The 21,242-nt window shown below is 43.0% G+C and overlaps 1 protein-coding gene across 5 annotated transcripts in view; it reads left to right on the top strand.

The window, feature by feature from the left end:
* LOC105279816 (cAMP-specific 3',5'-cyclic phosphodiesterase, isoforms N/G) overlaps positions 1-21,242 on the top strand; it is a 248,773-nt gene that overhangs the window by 146,754 nt on the left and 80,777 nt on the right. Inside the window, exon 1 of one of the 5 annotated variants that reach the window (XM_026971814.1) lies at positions 1,075-3,774. The exons of the other annotated variants lie outside the window; for them this stretch is intronic. Within the exon in view, the coding sequence (XP_026827615.1) occupies positions 3,689-3,774 (86 nt within the window). The 5' untranslated portion in view covers positions 1,075-3,688. Of the gene's footprint in view, positions 1-1,074; positions 3,775-21,242 lie in introns of those variants that run through there. 5 annotated transcript variants of the gene reach the window in all.

Here is a 21,242-nt window from a genome sequence, read left to right as displayed (position 1 = left end):
AACGAGTTGGTCTATCGGTAGTTTGCTGCTTTAAGGCTTTAAATCGTGCTGGCCCTTTCTCAGCCGGGGCCAATGTTAAAGAAGCATCACCGATCAACGTCTGCCGGTGAAACCAACTAACATTCTTATACATCAACTTAATTATTAAAATGAAATTTTTTTATTGCGTATTCTCTTAGACCTCTTAGAAATAAGTGATTGTTGTAATGTTATTATACATTCGAAAATCCAGGAGGATCCCAAAGAAACTCATCCCAATAAACGTTTAGAATTAAATCGTTATAATGGACTGCTATTATTTCACTGTTATTTATTTGTGCGCTCTTTTGCTGTATTTATTGTCGGTTGCAACGAAAGAAGAATAAAGAACGTAGTCTGAGCAGGATATCCCATAATAATGATAATGGAATAAAAAGTAGGCCGTCAGAGAGGAAATTATGCAGAAAGAAGGTAAGTCCGTTGAATGTTCCTGCGTCGCATCTTGGATTTCCTTTTTTTATTTCGCTGCCGACAGTTCATCGCCGTAATCGAAAATTTGCGTTTGTATTCCGCGCGCGTACGCACCAGTTCCCTTCATCCCTCTGTTTCTAAATCGATCGCATTTATTCGCTCGTCGTCGTGCTTCACGTAGTTCGACTCACAGTTTCCCCCGTGTCTCGATTATTATATCATCATTCTTTCCAGATTATTATTTCATCGCTTGCCGTGGTTTAACTGCTCGCAATGGCATTTGCCTCCCCGTTCATCTTTTCAGCACCCGCTTCGTGCTGCACGCGCGCTCATGTCACCAGCCTGCTAATTAATTCCCTAATCAGTTACCACTTGCACAGAGAGAGCGTATTCTCTCTTTTTAATTACCGTCTTTACTACCCTTACGTTTACTACCCTCGCGTACATCATTGGCCCGGGGCGGCGGCGGGGGCGCACGGGCACGAGCACGAGCGTCGACGTTTTCGGCGCGGAAGTCGACGAAGGAGGCGCTCGCGTCGATGCAGCCACGAGAGAACGGTGCCGCTTCTCTCCGTCGCTCTTTCGCCTGCCGTCTCTCTCCGTAGTACTCTCAGCCATCTCTCGCCCTGCCACCCTCCTGCTCGTTCCTCTCGCTCGCGCTCCCCTTGTCCGTCTCTCTCCACCCCCTTTTTCGCTCATTTCATTCCACCCGATCGTGGGTTTACGTTCGCAGTGCTGCAGCCACGTTGGCTCGCTCGAATTCCTCGTCGTGTACTGTCGCGTCCCTTCCTAACCTTCATCGTCGCCGTTGATCCCACCGGTGCATTCGGAGGATCTTCCCTTTGTGCGCGCGCCCTCCGGCATTCCGCGCGCGGATCCGTCCGCCATACAAAGGGCCAGAAGGGTGTCGTGGTCGCCCCGGGTGAGAACGTCGAGCGTGCGTCGCCCGTTCGCCCTCGTCCCGCGATCGATCATCGATGGATCGTCCCATGCGCGACGCGGAACGGACCAGCGAGTGCGTCGTGCGTATGCGAGCGGCCATGTGCACCCGATTGATCCGCGTGCCGTGAGCGGGAGCGACCCGACGACAACGTCAGGGATCCCTCGCGTCACGCTCCTCGCCGTGTGCCCGAAACGCGTTCGGGACGATCGCGATGAGGTCGCGTAATGACGTCGCGTGGCCAGGTTCAACTCGCGTGATGATGACCGTCGTCGAGTGCCTGATCTTCGAAGGTGACCATCGGCGATCTTAGTGGCTGCTCTTAGTGGATGAGAGATTGTTTTGGAGTTGAAGTGTCTTCCAACTGTGAACGTCAGATACGTTATCGGTCCAGCCGTGTGCTTGATTCTCCCGATGACGTTGCGTTGTGCCTGAATAATATGTCGTGGAGAATCGAATATTGATTCTTGCGGCTTTGAGTAATCTCAGGATGTGTGCGCGACTGTTAAAGAAGGAACTCGATGAGAAGGAACGTTAAAATTCATGATGAAGAATACGCTGGTGAGATGTTGCATGCATCGTGAGCAGAGAACATGTGATTTTTCGGATACTTGGAGATTGCAATCATTCACAAGGAGACAGTGAATGGAAGATTAATTACAATTCTTGATGAACAACGTAACAAGAAACTACGCAGTTATGAAATAACATACATATTTTCTGGGGAAATTATTCAGTGATATAAATCACGAATGAACGCGCTTATTTGAGTGCCAAATAGTAAACCCAAAGCTACGTTGCATAGCTTCAGGGATTGGTGTTGATTTAAACGACAAAATATTATACACGCGTGCGCGCACATTGCAAAATTGTTCAACTTTTTTTAAAAGAGAAACAAGTACATGAATGCCATTAATAAGTTAGTTGACCGGCATTCATCAAAGGATGTCAGAAAAATGTGAATTTTGAATTGCTGTGAAAATTGATACGATCGAGTTCGTCTACTTTAATATTTATGGCAGATAAAGCAAAAAGGGGGAAAGGTAATGAATAGTTGCCAGTTTAAATTGCACCTCGTTTACCCCACTCGGTGCGATAAAATCTTTAAAGCAAGGAAAAATAGCTATAACTTACCCCGCAATATTCATATACAAATCTTGCCATTTTTAACTTCTTCCAAGGGCCGCGCAGGGTAAAATGCGAAGAAATATTCCACGAATATTTTTTCTTCTTACATCTATACATTCCGGAAATTCTATGAAGCTGTCGCTTCGACAGGCAGCTTGATCGTTTCGATGTGTTTCGAGATAAGGAAAAATAATATTTCGCTTTACCTCCACGCGCAAGAGGTAAGACCTTTATGGCGCATTTACAGTCCAGCGAGGGATACACAATAAAATTGTCTGGGCAGACACAATGCCGAGTGTCCGAGATTCCTCCGCGGGGAAAATTTTAATACCGCCGAGTTTAATAAAAAGCGGAAGAACCGTGCAAATTCTTTTTCCGCTTAATCCTACCTGGATTGCAACTCTTTACCTACCACGCAATTTCGAAGTTCACATAGAACAGCTTTACATCTAACAGGCATAATGGTTACATAATGGACGATGTAATCCTCGCTCGTCAAGAAACGATAACCAGGTCCTTGAGCATTTCATCATTCATCGACGTTCGTCAAGAAATAATCAATACGATTACGAGCGAGCGAGCCTTTGTACCATGGGAGGATTTCAAAGAATGAAGAAAAAATCCGCGAAATGGAAAGCTATTGTAACATTACATTATCATTGAAGAGCTTCGCCGGATATTCAAAGGATATTAATGTTGTTACCATGCTGGATTCCGAGGATCTCACCATACATGTCCTTTGAAAGGGGATCAATGCGCATTTCTCGGCTACTCCTGGAAATGCGACCCGAGATGGAGACTCACGTGCGGAAATTTCTCGGTTTGCAGATTAGTCTGTGCAAGCAGATCGAGGATGTTTACCATCGACTAGACACATGATGCGAACAAGGACTTTCGCCGTTTTCAGTATGACAAGAATACGCGGTGATTCGCGATTTTCTTCTAGCGTAAAACATTGCGGGTCGTGTGCTCCACACGAGTTATTAATACGGAACGAAATAAATAGACACACGTGGGATCAATAAATAGAGTCACGTTTTAAGCTGTAATATGTGACGACGTTCTCCGTCGTGTGTAGAGGCGACACGGACCGTTTTTCATGGGTTGAAACGGGACGGAGCTCGATGTGACTCGCAGGGAAATGCAAAGCCGCAAACGAAAGTGACGACAATGGGCCAGGATTGGTGCGCGCGTAGACGTAAGCGCTCGAGCAGTGGTTGCTGCCCATGCGGACCACGTGTTCATCCCTCAAATAGGTCAGTGAGCTAGCAGACGTCAGATATTAATGTAGCGAAGCGTGCTTCGCGGGTATGCGTGATTACGGTAGTTTGCGGGTATTTTTACCGCTGAACGCGAACTTTGATGTACTTCAAATGAGCCATTCGACGGGCCGATGATACAAAGGTAACACTTTTCTCACTTTGAGATGTGAAGGGGAGTCGACACGACACTTGCACACAATTTAACTATAAAAACGTACAAATCGTATGGATTGCGTGATGCCAGCGTTGGATTTCTGTCGCGCTAACGAAGCTATAACTTCACCGCACGATACGATCAGCAAGACGAGATGCACGAAGGTGATAATTTCGGAAAGCTTTACCCAAGAAACGCGATTGTAGTCATTTTTCTAGGAAACATTTCAGTGTTAAGCTCTATCGAAGCGTTGGCCGATCAGCAATATGTTGTTTCACGAGTATCCCGTCAAAAACGTGACGCAATTGTATTTATTACACTTTTGCATCATTTGTTTAGAGGATGAAGATTTCTCATAGAAATATCGTCGCTCGAATCTGCGGTGAAATAAATCGTCATTAGAAAGCGATGAAAATGAGAGTTGGTTTGCGACAGGAAAGGGGGGAAGAGCATTTTAAAATACCGAGGTTGTCCCGATAAATCGAATGACGTAAGTGCTCGGTTGCTGAGCGACGAAAATTCATAAATATCTGAGGCGATGGCGGACTAAGTGGCGGAGAATATATCTCGCGCAAATTTTCGAAAATATTATTTATTCAGTTGTACAAATGTATATTCGTCATAACGCGAACATGAATATGCGATGATATGAATACGCGGAACGACATATTCATATCAAATTGCAATTTCTCCTTAAAATAAGATGATTGTAAATCCTGTCTGTGTCGGAATTCTCGCGTTGCTTCAGCAAGCAAAGTAAAAGAGATTTTAACGTGTAACCCGCTTGTCTCATTTCATTGATGACTCGCTGACAGCGTTACGTACACGTTGCAGCGGAAAAAGCGTGTCAAAGGTCAGTACCATCTACCAGCACCTAGGAAGCGTAATGTATCGACAACGGAATGTGCCAACAACGGTTCCGATGCTCCCTCGCGTAATGTTTTACTCGCGCGAGCTGCGAAATGCATTACGACGGTTTCCACTTTTATTCCACGAGGGAAAGCAATTAAGGATTAATTTAATCACAACGAACTGCCAGTTCGTTGCATATATACGTATCCGTAGCATGCAAATATGCTCGCGCGCGAGACGCGAAAAATTTGCGAGCGTGATTTTAATCGAGAGTTATTCCATTAACGTTAATTGCGTTCTCATAGATGACGGAAACTATTTGCTCAGCCGTTCTACATTTTCCTCTCTCTCTCTCTCTCTTTCTATTTCTCGATCTTCCGTGAAAGTTCTTGCGCAGCTTTTACAGCGAGCATTCTTTGGCCGCTATTTTAAAGCTCTGAAGGACTGTGTAACGCGCAAAAAAAGTCTTAATTGATTCTGACAAAGTGTTTATCTTCGAGGCAGTGTCGGATATCGAGGGAGCCGGGACAGAGTGTGTGTTTATAATCACGTGCTGTGTACATCACTGTGTGTATATTCACCGTTTATTCGCTAAAATTGCGCGATACTACTAGGAGATGCGTGAGACACGAGAAAGTTCGTGTAGAAAAATTGCCTTAGGTCGATATATCGCCTTATCGGCTGTCGTTCGCTCGCTGCCGGTTCCCGGTGCATAGCAATGCAGCGTATGCAATTTCCATTTCCACGTCACTGGCGCCGTAGGAACTGCGGATGGCATTGAAAGAAAGTCAGTTCGGCTCTTAAAGGTCTCGGTGGCGCGACCCGATCCGCTACGAAATGTTAACGCCAACATTAAACGCTGTTGCACGTAACGCCGTGACGAGCGCGGCGAGGGTGCCCGCGCGCGCACGTACGGGGGGGGGGGGTGAATTTCGCAAACACGCGAAGAACCGTGTTGGCGCACGTCAGACCCGAGCACGTTACATTTTGTCCTCCATCCGGCGTTTCGCTCGGGCACGAGAGAGCAAACGAGAAATTAGGTCGACTTGATTGCGCGATAATTGAGAGTCCGATTAAGTGGCGAGGTAAACGAACAATCGGCCGGGTAGACGATGCACGGCTGAGCTTCCCGTGGTCGCGAAAGGAAGGTTAATTTAATGCCCGTACAATGGTAGCAGCGAGCACAATCGCGTTTCAGCATAAATAGCATACGGCGAGAATAATGTCGGGGAGAGTGCGCTGTGGCTTTCTCATCGAAAGCTTCTTGCAGGGGGGATTTTCAGCTCTGACAGTCTTCGACGTCGCACTAGTCAATTTTAGTCCATTATTCCCAACTTGTAATATATCGCATGGGTTTAAGAGAATTGAGAAATAGCAAGAGTATTATGAAATGTACGTGTTTTCTATCTCGAAAAGTTTCATAAAGATAAGATTACCTTTTGAGCTAGAAAGCGCGTTATACGTCTCCGTACTTTTTTTCAGACAAAAAGAATTCAGATGTCGTCGTAAAGAACGCTGCAATAAAGTCAGTGACGCTTTCAGCTTGAAAGTTGAATTGAAAGAAGACGGAATTGAATTCAATCGTGCGCATGACGCATAGGTGTGAAATACTTTGGCTGTAATTCGTAAGTGATATCGCTCGAACACGATTATTGTGCATGACGCACCTGTGCGTTTCCGCGGTTGAAAATTTCGCATTTCGCCGACAAACGATACATCATTACGGATGCAATTTAATGCAATGACGACTACGTCATGCGGAACTGCGCGAAAGTTGGGGAGAAATCGGTCCTAACACAGAGTTCTCATTAAGGGATCGGCCGGGCGAATAACCAATTACAACTGTTCTACATTGTTTGTCTAGAGACGTGCTAGATACTCTCGCGCACATCGATTCGGCGAAAACGGAAAGGGGAATCGTCCTGATTCTGCAGTATAATTGAAAGTCAGATTACGCAGACGAGCGTATGTACAATTGCATGGTTTAAACGTCGTTTCCGAAGTTACTGCGTCCTCGTGCGCGCTCACGCGCGCCTTAAGTGCAATTTAATTATTATGCTACGCGATAGCATAAACGTGTTATGCCAAGTTACAGTTTGCAATGCAACGTTAACGCGGAAGCTAAGGCGAGAGTCCCGATAATTAGAAAATTAATTATAATTGACTGAATACGTGTCGGTAAGGCATGTTAACACGTAAATCTTTCGTAAGAATGCGGATATAAATTATGTTCAATTAAAATTATTATTATTCTTTATAATGGTCGGTCAAATCTGTGTTAATATATTGTCAAGGAAAAAGAAACAGTGCAAAATCTCGCCAATAATATGCTGCCTGTATCTATTATTCGAAAAGTAATGCTCAGTAATGCCTAGTAATCTGGCAATGTCCATTAGTACAGAAGTCATGTTTAATGTCTGGAGTCTATACATCACAGTACTCCCAACGGATTATTCCTCAGAGCAAAATTCAGCATACTGAGATTGAAGATATCCATTATCTGACATGTTCCACTTATCTCGTCATTTCGCATTTCGTTATTCCAATTTTTCGCTCGTATCAACCATTGTTGACTACGTAACCAGAAAGATTGATTTTTTTTTCTTATCAAAATGCATTTCATTAAAATCATATAATGAATTTTAAATATTATTTTAAATTCACATCTCTTAGGAATTTGTGATAATTTTTTATAATTAAAAATTCAAAAGAACGATTTTTCCAAAATGTATTCCAAAACTTTTAATGAATTAGCAGAGACTGTTAAGAGAGTTTAATTCTAAAGAAATTGTAACCAGAAATATCAAAAACTCAAAGTAGTCAATCTTTATGATTTCCATAACTGTAATGATTGATGAAATTTTACGTGGCGAGAGAAAGAGAACTGTTATCCATGGAATAAGTCACGAAGACCACAAGATACTGTTCCCATCCTGTCGATAACGGTTCGAATTGAATTTCTTGATCGCCCATCGGAGCTTCCGCAATACTGCGGACCGCTAAAATTATCGGACGAAATATCGGCGGGTAATCAGGAATTTAATTAATAGACCGCGATGGTACAGTGGCTATTAGTGATATTTCCTTCTTTGGAGGGTGGCCTGTCCTTCGGTTCTTTCTCTCTTTCTTTCTCTCTCTCTCTCTCTCTCTCTCTCTCTCTCTCTCTCTCTCTGTCGCCGTTCTATCCATCCTTTCCCACGAGTGCCGCTGATCGATGTCGTGGCGGTGGAAGCTGGCTGGCTAGGCCGGTGACGTAATCGGCAACCTCCGCCCCCAAGCTTGACGTCACTGATGCCCTCAAATGCGCGTGGTCAGGTGCGTATCAGCGAGAATCTCCGTCTCCCTTCGTCTCCCGCGCCCTCCCTTACCGTCGCCCTCTTCATACTTTAGGATTACTTCAGTCGACGGCCCCGCCGCAACGTCGACATCAACATGCATCCGTTTAGAAAAATGGAACGGCGCTAGGTAAATCCTTACCGAGGGCGGATTAAATTTCAGCCTTAAGAAAAAGTAGTTTGCAGGCTTGGGATGGGTAGGAAAGGAAGCTTGGGAATGAATACTTAAAGTTGCGCTTTCTCGCTTCTAACTGATTAGTTTGCGGTCCAAGTTTGCGGAATGTATTTTAGATCATTTCTCATCATTTTTATATAGGATTAAAAACTGTAAAAAAAGAACTGTATATAAAACTTATAAAAAAAGGTGGAAAATGTTGGATTAAGTTCTCGCTGAAAGGAGGTCGATTTCGAAATTGATAAAGAAGAATCCGTAAGGCAAAATTAATTTTTCAGCGTGAAGCGATTACCGGAGATGAGAGAGCAACATTTACATTTACAACTTACATTACTCTCGTTTATTTACAGCGAGATGCGCAGTCAGTATGTTTCACTTTGCAGTTTACTATATTGATTAGGTGCGCTCGCAATTTTCCTAACGAGTTGCATTAATTATGCAAAATCAGCCATTTTCGTGCATGTTATTTGCAAATTTTAATTTGCGTTTAGAATCAAAGCGAACATCAATTTCATTGCACCTTTGGTTGTTAACGCAGAAACCTACGAGGTATATTTAAACGCATCTCGATGATTAAAATAAGTTTTCTCGGAAATGAGACATTACACTTTACAGAAGAAAATTCTGTTCTGTAATCCTGACTTTTTTTTCCATCGTCACGTATATTCAATAAACATAGCGATTCCCGCAGTGTGGTGTACAAAAAGCTCGTCCAATTACTGGACGCTCATGTTCGTTCATCGAATTCGAGGAAGCAATTTGCAGGAAACGCGGTTACGGTCGCCGCAGTCGATGATTCGGCAATTGGTGATTAAATACAGAACTGTCGCTTTACCTCGCGAACTAGTTTTCTGGCTCCCCCGGCTACACCCCCGGAGTATTCTCAAGACAACCTCATCCCAGACTATTCTATCTGGTCGAAGTTAGCGTTGGTCCATTGTTTAGTTGAAGGGCGGTTTCTCCGTACGAGGACTTTCATTGATTTCCTTTTTCTTCTTCGTTCCTCTGTGCTGTTCGCCGAGATTAAGAATTTCCTTTCTGCAACCGCCTCGTAAGCATCACAACAGAACATTTTCGGTATAATTATAATCATAACATAATTAGCCTGCAATTCATGATGAAACTTTGGATTTCGAAAATCATTATATTAGTTGCGTTTGTGCGTTTCTGCATTTAGAGAAAATTCGCCCAACATCTTATCTGGTAGACTACTTTTATTCAATTATCTAATCATGATCATGATCATGATCATGAACACGCAAAATGCATATTAGTTATGTAGAATAATAAGGTTTGTAAAATAGAGTGTATGGTAAGATTATAAAACAGCGGACGTGGATTGAATCAAATCGTTATCGTATCGGAAAATGAGATTTTCCAAATGATGCAAACTAAAGATCATTCAGTCGCCGCCAAACGGGCACTGATGGAACAGGCGAGCTGATGGAGAGGCAAGGGAAACTGATCGATGATGGCCTGTAGCGCTCTTCTTTATCGGTGGTCTCTGTTCTGTTGGAAAGTCTGAACGCTACTCACGTATCCGAAGAGTACGATATTGGCGTTTTCAGTTCTGCAATCAAATTACCCGCGATTATATAGCAATGTCTCGTATTTTCTCGGCAATTGGAATGATTCGAACTTCGAGCTCAAACTTCAAATTGATCGTATTCTTCGAATCGTTCGAGCCTGGCAAGCAACTCGAACAACTTCGATCTTGAATTGAAGAGTATACTTACGAACTGTCTCTTCAAAATAATCGAGATTGCATGAAAAAGATCTGATAAATTTTTTTTAACTGATAAGTTTTCGTTTGGTACAATCCATTTTCAAGGAATGAATATAAAACTGCGGATTTCTCGGAGAGTTTTCTTTTTTCTCTTCGTTGCTTTCTTTTCTTCTCTTTTACCTGTGAAACGCATAGCATATTTACACGCACATGTCATGTGATGTAAAGAGGCCATCGACCTACTCTGAATGATTTTAGATACTCCACCCTAAGTAACGTTGACCTATCTACGTTGAAATGATAATCCGATAATAATCCATGACATAAAGCTTATCTAACGAGCGTAACGTTCATAGCTTCGATATTTGATCTACGCGATCTGATAAATAGCATGACGCGTATCTTGCGTACCTGTGACGAAGGGAAGATTAATAACTAGAAAATTCTTGTATATGATATTCTTGTATATAACGTAGCCATTTTCTAGGAAGTAATGTCCTAAAATCCATATTTCTAAGATGAAAAATATTCTTTAATTTCTCTTACACTATTTTAGAACACGTTAAATATCCCTGAAATTACAAGCACAAATAGTTATATACTTTGTTAAAACATTATTAGCTAAATATTATCAGTAAGATATTATTAAATCATATTATCATATATTATCATATGTCAAAGTATTATATAAACAATATTTTTTTAATAAAAATCTTAACTCTTTCTGTTACAGGTAAGTTCCAGAGGTGGCATTACTAGTCTGATCAGTCACGTTGCGCAAGGTTTACGTAAGTTACGCGTATTATATGCGAGAAGAAATATTCAACTGCGTTATCCGTGCAATGGTTATTTCCATCTTATGGAATATAAGATATAAACGCTGCATCTCTGCATACAGGTTATCAGCACTTAAGTCTGTACCAATAGTAACAGCTGCTACACGAAGTTAGGAGGGGGATTGCAGTTTCACTACTCTGGATTCATTCCAATTCCGTCTGCTTTTACAACTTTTCAAATAAATGTAACACATGTGTATATATCTAATATATGCTGCTTATACGGATTTCTCTGGCGAATTGTACAAAACCCGAGGTCTTTACATTTTTGAAGTTTTAGATTTGAATACCATATAAATCGCTATCGTTGATTTCCAGCGTGGTTGTTTAGGAACAACGAACATTTCACATTTGGAAATAATTGCAAAAAAGTATAAATCAGTTCTATCTCGATGTAATCAAGATTATATCGAAGAAAAGAACTTGAACAACGTAACTTGTATTAAAAAAGGCCATAGTTTTATTTCACATTTATATTGTAAAATAATTATACATATTATTATACATATTATTCTACAACATTGTTGAATGTAGTGTTGATGGGAAGTTCACAGTGGAAATACGGCGTTGCATGGGGATTATCGCAAAATTCGGTCGTTCCAATATCGTGCAGGCGTTCTCGCTCCGCTTCCACTTCGTGGGCAATAAAAGTCCGCACTGTGAGTGCGCGAGTGTTTGCCTACCTATCGTCGAGCACGATCAAATCTGATTTGATACGTACACACGCGCATATACATATATGCGTGTACGCACACGTACACGCGTCGTTCAACAATCGCGTTCGTACGCACGCGCGCATTTGCACGCGCTAGTATGTAATACGCAGCAACGTGAGATATGGTACGCTAAAAAGGGGGTGAACGGGGAATCGACTCACTATAGGAGCGAACGAGTGATATGAAACGTGTGTTTGCATGCCGAGGCGCGAAGATCCCTCGCTGTTTGCTCTGTCACCCTCGGGGATATCCTAATCGAATTAGACTTCTACGCGGCTATCTTTATTCTGTGGACACCGCCGAGGAATTTAGCGGGTCCCTCCAAGTAGAGTGGCAGATCGTTACGTAAGACCGAACGTCCGTTCGATTTGGCCGCTCGCTAATACGAACGTTTATTTGCACGGTGTACGGTCGATTTGTTCAACAAGCAAAACACAGGCGGTCGCACGGTTGTGGTTACACGCTCCTGTGCGAGCGACGTGCTTCAAATATTGCAAAGCGCGTTACTCCAGATGAGATTTCTGGAAGGAAGCTTTGTTTCCTGCGCGCATCTCCTTTATGTATTTTCCACCATGCTTGTCGCATTTTCTTGTCTCGGAAAACGAAGACGAGAATGCAAGAATTGCCGCGAGATTGATGCCGAATCAACATGAGCTCGTAAACCACGTGTGCGACTGATATTTCATATCGAAATAGCCCACGTGCGAGAGATAATCCTAAAGCGTCACCCAGATACATTTACTTGTACGATATATTTGGCGTGTAACTACAAATGTCCAGAACGTTATAAATCTTATGGGCATTGCATTTTACGGGACGTCATTAATCTTGCTGCGGCGCTATTTCGAAGTTCTTCTTTAATGGCTCAAACGTGTGTTTAATACACCGCGCGATCTGCATACGTAATGTGCCTGTAATTACCACACGTTATGCAGGATGCAATGTGCGAGATTATTTTTGCATACAATACACACACACACAAAATGCCTATATCTATGTGTACAATTTGAACATAATTGCAAAATTTCAGTTATTTACAACGAAACAGACATTTTACAATAAACAATATGTTTCGAAAAGTCGGAAATTTAATCGACTTTCACAGAAATTTAACTTAAAGCTTCGTTACAGAAATATATTTAACGTTAAAAGTTAAAAAAACCTGAAAAAAGAATAATGAAAAATTATAAATGAAACGTCACATTCAAAAGCCGAGTTAAGTTATTTCTGAAAAGAGTATTCGGATTATCCAAGACACGATGTCGGTATTTCTCAGGATCACGACTGGCATGCATCGCTCTCGTATCTTATCAGCAAATTGCGACGAGAATGAAGCCGCAAGGGTACAGGAATCCCTGATATACAGATCGTCTATACTTGACGCTGTTTCGCTTATCGCGACAACTGATGATCCCGTCTTCCTTCGTGGCGGAGGCTCCAAGTGAAAGCGGACGGTCACGAGTCAGCCGCAGTAGTTGGAGTCACCATCAAGCTGATAGGATAATCCGTGCCTTGAGTGACGCAGGCACCGCACGTTAACGCTACGTTCTTGGATAACTCCGGCGTTTGCGACACGCTTGGAAGAGCTACCACAAGACAATCGATCCTCGTCCCTCTTGTGTTGTTCCCGCCGATAACAACCTGTCGTTCGACAGTTCCGCTCGAGCAGGCCGGCTCTCTGCTTCGCCTGCCTCAACGTACGCCGATCGTACGCGCCCCAAACGAGCGTATTCAAACCGAAGGTTGCTCGTCCTTTTAAAGCCATGAAAAAGTGATTTCGCGGAGGACCGGCAAGTTTTAGTGCAGTTTTCGTGATTCCGGCGAATTATGCGGGGCGCCAGGTTGGCGTAATAGACTCCGTGGTGGATTCGTCGCGAGGGACTAATTTATGCTCCTCGGATGATCTGATCTGGGAATGATGAAGGTTCCGTGATAATGCTCTGCCGCCTCGTGCGAAACTCGCCGCCATTCAGGGTGAACGATGATATAGAGTTGTTTACTTTTGTGCAAGATAGTTTTGAATCAGTTAGCGAAGGGCATCGCGCATTTCTGTACCGTCTGACCTGTCCAGATAAGAGAACTACCAGCCGACACGGTGAAATTATGTATTTGTGTTACACCGGTCACCTCGGACCGCCACAATGGCAACTTCGCCGTCATCTAGCGAGATCGCGGTTTCCGAAGGTGCTTTGACAGCGAAGACTGTAATCACAACCGAGAAACGACGGGCGTGGTAGGAAGTAAATATTGAAGTCAACACCGCATCACAATTAATCAATTACCTAACGTCAATTAGTCCAACGACGTCACGAACCTCTTCTCAATTGTTCCAGAATTACCTTCCAATTAATCAATCGAAAATTAAACATCCGCGGAATCCGCGAATTGTTTGCATGTCGCTGTGCCGGAGCAATCAGAACCAGCCATTATCGCCATATTCGGAGTCATTTGACCTAGCCGTTCAACCTTGTCGCTGTTGACCCGTCTATGAGAGCTCGATACGTTAGCGAAACTGTAGCTGTGTCATTACACGATCAAGCTAGTAAACTGATCGATAAACCGAGTCGGGAGGAACTGTCACTGGCACGAGCGCGCCTTCGTGGTGTCGCCGTCACGTTCCCACGACGTCGCGTGACACGTGGTCGCGTCGTGGCAACCAAGACGACGACGACGACGATGATGACTACAGCAACCGCAATAATGACGACGATGACGACGACGACGAGCGAAGTAGGGATAAACGCTCCAAGCGGAGCGTTAATTTTCCCCTCAGTTTTTCCTCGCGCGCCAAGTACATACGCCGACACTCGATGACGCGTCGCGGGAATGCGCGTGCGGCGCGGCGTCGCGACGCGATCAGCCGCGCGCCGGTGCAGGCGTCGCGTGACCGCGCGAAGCGCGCCCGCCAACTTTAGTTGGCGGCTCACGTGGACGCGCGGCGGTGCGAACGGCGATTCTTTCGCCGTTTTTTCCGCGCGAACCGTCGTCGCGCGGCGCGACGATCGTGCGTTTAATTAGACACGCGTGCGCGCGGTTAATTGCGTCCGCTGTGCTTCCGCCAATCGACCACGCATCAGCTCGTTGGGATCCGGACATCTCCGTCAAGGACGGAAATCAATTCTCACCGCACGCTGAAATCCTCGTCGTTCTCCGTTCCGCCGTGATCGCACGCAACGACACGCGATTACCTCCTTCAGTGCTACGTACGAGCTGTCGCGAAATAATGGCTTTACGCGTCTCTGAGATTGGGTTATTATTCGAATTTCTGGTGCGCGTATCGTGATACGTTTAACGTGAGTTAATTTTCCGGAACGTTCGTGAGAACGGTAAATACGATTTATTTCTGCAAAAACGCGTGAGGCAGTTCTAACAGACTGTATAATGAAAATATTGTAATAAAAACGCGCGCGCGCGGAGTTACATTCGCCAAACACAAGTCGTGATGAAATAGTGACTCTGTTCGAAGAAAAGTACGAAAGTAAGACGCTAAGAATTCAAGAAACATCTGCACCGAATAAATAAATTATTACTTCGCCGGAAAGTTCTCTCTACACTTTACGCGCGGCTGCGAGACGCGAGGAGAACTCCTCAGATATATTCAAATAAGTAATTATACGACACGCGATACATAGTCCCTTTAGAATTACAAAGCGGCAAAGCGAGTATGCTCCGTCCCCATCTGGATATAACTTTCCTGTATTCGAGACCGACTTCGTTTCCCGTGGCACATTGTCCACGTGCATGCAACCGCGTAAATAATTTAGGCAGCTATAGCATCGATAACGAGGTTTCCAGTTTCGCCGTCTACATTTTCTCGGGGCTATATTTTCTGCGCGACACTTTTCTCCTCGCGGTTGCAAGTCATTCGCATAGCACTATGTCTTGCCTTATTAACTCACGTCGACCTTCTGCGATATTCAAATACCATTTAAATGATAAGACAGACTTATAATATTTCGTTTCGACTACATTATAACGATTATTATCGATACTAATTATTTCAATTCTATAGAACTTATCAAGTTTCGACTAGCCACAAAAAGCGTATATCAGTCCGGTTAAAATTTATATAAATAATAATTTATATAAATAATTATAATTCTAAACTGAATAGTTTCTAAACGGAATATTCTAAATATCTTCTCTTGCTTTGATACGCATACATATGACACATACGTATCATACGCATGTAATCACGTGAATAATCATCACAATGGTCACAAGCTCTTTCGCTGCATTATATGTACTCACATTATTAACAATTTGCGTTACTCCCGTCGTGGTTCATAACAATTGCGTGATTTCGTTGGCATAGTCGGAGCGCGCGCCAGGAAATCCGGCGTGCACACTCTCGGATGTGTACACGTCGTTTCATCAACGAGTCGTCAGGCTCATTGGAGATTCAGTATTGTTATCGGGGTGCTTATTCCATTGACCGAATGAATCAGCGCGAGATACGGTGCGCGCTCTGCCGCATACGGCATCAGACGAACATGCGATCTTGTGACGCAACGTGTGCTTCGCCTCTCGCAAACCGTTCCTTTGCCTAGCTCGTCTCCCGTCTGCCCGAACCGCGAAGGTAATCCTCACCCTCGCGCTGCGTATTGATCGCTCTCAAATCAGCTGCGGAAATCGACGAGCGTGTTTCCGAGCTCTTTTCCTCTCACGGCGAGAATCGCGCTAAATACTTGTCGTTTTTTTTTAATTTTTTTTTTAATACTTGATGCGCTTGACACGTGCGTGTCATGCAGCGGGAGATTATTTATGCCGCACGTGGAAAATCCCACCAACGCGATCTTTTTACAGCGCAACAGCGTGTTCCCGACTCGAGCGCGATCGTTTCGCGATCGGAATACTTGTTGAATCGCGGTGGTATTGAGGGATGCAATTTTCCTAATGGTACTTCTATCGACTCCTGACGGCACGGTACTTCCTAGGCCAGCCATTCGCTTTCGATCGCCTCCATTGTGCGCATTTTGGTATCGACTTGTGAATGCTCTTGCGCCGGGATACTCAGAAACAAAAAGAAATTGCGGTTCCATCGCAATTTCTTGTTCGCAACGAGGCGTGCAACTTTCACGTAAAAGTGTGCTCCAATCTGCTGAATTCAGATCTGTCGAATCTTTCCCTTCGACGAGAAATATCTATATTATTTAACTCACCGTGCTCTTAATGTTCAATAAATTTAATATAATAGTATTAATCGGTTTGGGTGGACATAATATAAATGTCGATTGTGATATTAAAAATTTTTTCTGCTGGGGACGCAGCAGTTCCCTCTTGAGCAGAATTTAATAAAACATGTCCTCGGATATTGTGATATTAATTTGATTACAGGAACAATCACGGCTTTTAGAATACGCTTAGCTCTGCTTGAACGCTATGTACTTGAGCGCAATGACGTCATTGGTCTACAGCACGAGTCACGGTCGGTCGCAGTTAAACAAAGAATCGCTACTAGCCGAGGTTAATTACATCGCTTCAACCGACTTTCTGTTAAACATTAAAGCCGCCATGATTAAAAAAGCATCAAGTTATATTTAACTTTTCTTACTTGTAACTTCGTCACGTATTTTCGTAATTGACGTCAGGAAAAACGTTTCCTCCGTGGATTCGCAGATAGATGGTGGCACGTTTACGTGTGCTGATGATATTTTAAGTAGGCAAAGCTGTCGTGATGAATAACGATTAAAATCACGCGGCGGATATATCGATAGGTCTATTGTGAGTTTAAATAAAGGAGAAAAAAATTGCGCGATAAAATTGTCAGATTACATTCCCACATGTTTCAGCATTCGTGTTTACAATGAAGAGACATTTCACATGCCATGAAAAAGTGGACATTACGATTTAAAAAATGGAGCGTACGTCGTCCCGTACCTCACGGGCGATAAAACAATCTATTAACGAACCATTAAACTCGAGCACGTCGGGAATTATAAATTTAAATGCTAAGAATCGAGGACGGAACGAGATGAGAGATTCGTTTACGTTATGGCGTGGGAGAAATATGCGTCGCTCGTGTAGTAAATTCACGCCGGTTGTACCGCTCCCGGGCATTTAATTGGTAATTTATGATGGAAATTATTTAATACCTACAGACAAGTTTTGTGTTACGTATTATATAATAATACGTAGCACGCACATGGCAAAGTAGTTTTGAACAATGTCATATCAAACAGCGCGTTTGCAACTCGTGCCGTAACATGCTTCAAAGCGATTCAATAAAATTAAAATATTAATCGTATTAAGAAACCGTCGCGAATAGATTTGAATAAACGGTAGAAACGGTATGTTCGTGTACACATCAGTATCATTTACATTTGCACATGATAATTTACTTGATGCCAGAGTACATGAAAAATAAATATACTTTGAAGGCCGGAGATTTAATTTTATTCTCTTTCTCTCTTCGTCCGCGAATATCATCTCGGCAACAACCGTGCTTTTTTTCTAGGTGTTCTGTTAGCACAACAATATAGAGCACAAAAGAAATGTTATGGGCGGCGACATTTCCATTGTGTTCGCCGATCCAGCAGAGTACGGATTATATGTACAGGCAGTTCCGTATATTTCTCGTTTGAAGGAACATTTCGTATCAAAAGAGGATCGGTTATTTTTAATCGCGAGGCTTCCCTTCTTCAGTAGGTCCTTATTTGCATAATAAGTACTTGCTCCGGCGGACGCCTTACATATAAACGATCAGTTTAATCGTTCAAGTACGGAGCGTCGGCGATTATCCGCGTAACATTTACGCCTTTGTGAGCTTTCAAAGACGGACGCTTCCCGCATTTTATCCTTTTATGCGCGCAGGATATGCATTTCCGCCTAGCTCGTGACGTAGCTGCCAGCAACTTTCGAACAATAAATATTGTTCTAGGACGATATTGGCTGGCTCTCATAACAAGTAGCACGCGGATCAATTTAAATGATGTTGGATTATTATGCTGTCAAGTTTGTTCAGCACCCATGTGACAGTTTCTCGCGGAATGTAAAGCTTGTCACGCAATATGACCTATTTCTTGTTTCGTTATATGTGCACGATTGTCATCTTTATCGAACACCAACTCATTGCAAAGAATCATCGCACTCATCGTTTATAATGATGAGAAAAATGTAACCTTAATGGAATTCTACATTGTTATTTTACACACATGAGAGTTTTTAATCATTTCCAAACACGTCAAAACTTTTCATAAATTATTTAAATATTATAATTTGCAATAAAGAGGTCTCGATACTCTACAATTTCGTATACATATGTAATTTACTAAAAATTATTACTTTCTTAAGAATATTTCTATATTTGTATATGAGCGATATCTATTTTTTAGTTTTTCTACTTTATTGACTACGCTCATAAATTGCGTTTATTTTATTGCAAATGCTAAAAATTAACATATATACATATATATACATATATATATATATATATATACTGCTTGAGGAAAATTTACTTGTATAACTAAAAGGACATAAATATTAATAAATTAATAAATTTCCAATGCTAAGGAAATATTGCAAAATATGGAATGAGTTAGGTTTTTTGTTCTTATCTCGTTATTGTTTATGTACATACATTAAGTAGCTTGTGGTTCGAGCGGTTTCACGTGTAATTTGCGATTTAGCTATCGAAACTGCGTATAATAAATAACAACGGTAAATAAAATAGGGCTCGAGTAAAAGAGAGAGTGCAAATGTTTGCAGTTGCTGACGCTGTTAAGGGAAATTCAATTATTATATTTCGTTTCAAAGCACTAAAAAACTTCTCTTGGTAAAGGAAAATTCGAACTTGGAAGCAAACCTCCAAGTTCATCCAAGATGCACTCACTGAACATACCTGAGCTGTTTGGAGAACTGTACGAGTTTGATACATTTTGTAGCGGAAGAGTTTGAGTAAAACACAGATCGCAGAAAAAGACTTGATTCTATCCATCCATCGCAATAAACTCGTCATCATGACCACGTGGCATACGATGAAATTTACGCACAACAGAACGTACAAGTGGAACGAGCTTTTGTCGAACACGACGGAAAGTGCACGACTGCTCCGAGTTATCGATGTCGCGACAAGTGAACCGGTGACAATAATTTCAAGGAATGGTCGAATCATGATTACCGCGTCTCTATGAGAGACTCGTCGACATACAAAAGTGACGGGAACGCACGTGAAGATGATCGCACTGTCGCTCTTCATTTGGACGATAGTCAGATCGCGGGATCGATCGGGAATCGAACGCGGGAGCAGGAGGCGGGATTCCCGAAGAGACTCCTTGTACAGTCGGGACGATCGGGACCGCGCGGATTCCAGGCGGAATTCCAGGGAAACGGCGACGATCGGGTTAACCATCGTCGACCGAAGACGACATCGTCCTCGACGGCACTCGCGCCGTTATTATGTCGATCGCAATAAGAGGTGAGTGGCACGCGATTTCGCGAATCGACTGGATTTGGAGAAAACACTAATAACAACGGATGTAATAACCATCGAGTCAGTAACAACCGAGCCAATCGTCGTGCAACTATAATTAGAAGAAGCTTGAAACGCGAGAGGCATTTAATAGCATCGCGTGATTTAACAATCTTCTGAGATACCTCATGCAAGATATTAAACTTATTAAGGAGACGTGCGATGGCAATTTGTATATATTTCTTTTTTACCATTGTTCTTCGTCAAGCGTTATACAACAATCTTACTGAGATAAGCCATGGATGCCATTAATGCTATCGCTTTAAACATTGCATTCACTGAGGTTTATTAAATGCGACCCCTTTTTACTCTAATACTAATGTAATCGATGTACTCTCGTGGTCGCGCAGGAGTTTACCGTCTACCGGCTGTAATCGATTATCATCTGCTGTCCAATAAAGCAAGGGATAGGGTTGCGAAATAATGTATCAGTATTAGCGCTCGTTACGATTAACCGTGGTGTCACACGTTATCACATGTGAACTCCTTATCGTCATAATACAATCGCATCAGCCGATTTATACATAGTTATTGACCAACTCCGATTCTATCTCGACAAATGTTTCATACGTGCCATACAATTTATATTCACTACGGGATCAGGAGTAACTTCATGAGAATGCAAATGATTCAGCGATGTAATAAAGGCTTGAGAATAACTTTACATATCGAGACAACGTTGCGGACGTTTTTACATGTTGTGAGAAACGGGGAATCGGCGTATTTGCATAGCTTCGCTCGCAGTCGCAGTATTTTCTGGATTATCGTCCCGATGCAAAAACCAGATTTTGATGCGCGAACCTCCATATCCACGTGATCGTTTGCATAATATTGTATTTGTGCCTTCACAAACGACGCGTCCTGAGTACATCGATTGTCTTCTTTATGACACCTTCGTACTTGGATATCATATCTGCGAGCGCACCAGGAGAAGGTCTTGACACCAATCTGACGACCCTGAAGGGTACGTAGGTGATAAACACACCCTTAACAACCTTGCAGCACGCTAACTCTCTCGATCGATACTGCGCTTTTAAACGGGGTCCAGACTGTCGAATTGCGAACCTCGCAGTCCGTTGCGGGCTGATAATGCTATCAGGCTCGGTCATGATTCGACACGAAATCCACTTCGTTGGATTCGATTTTGATCTCTCTCTCTCTCTCTCTCTCTCGCGCGCGCGCGCGCAAAAGTCTGACG

Source organism: Ooceraea biroi, chromosome 8, assembly GCF_003672135.1.
Source record: "Ooceraea biroi isolate clonal line C1 chromosome 8, Obir_v5.4, whole genome shotgun sequence".
Taxonomy (NCBI): domain Eukaryota; kingdom Metazoa; phylum Arthropoda; class Insecta; order Hymenoptera; family Formicidae; genus Ooceraea; species Ooceraea biroi.
Note: the sequence above shows the minus strand (reverse complement) of the source record. Positions and strands in the feature narration are given on the sequence as shown.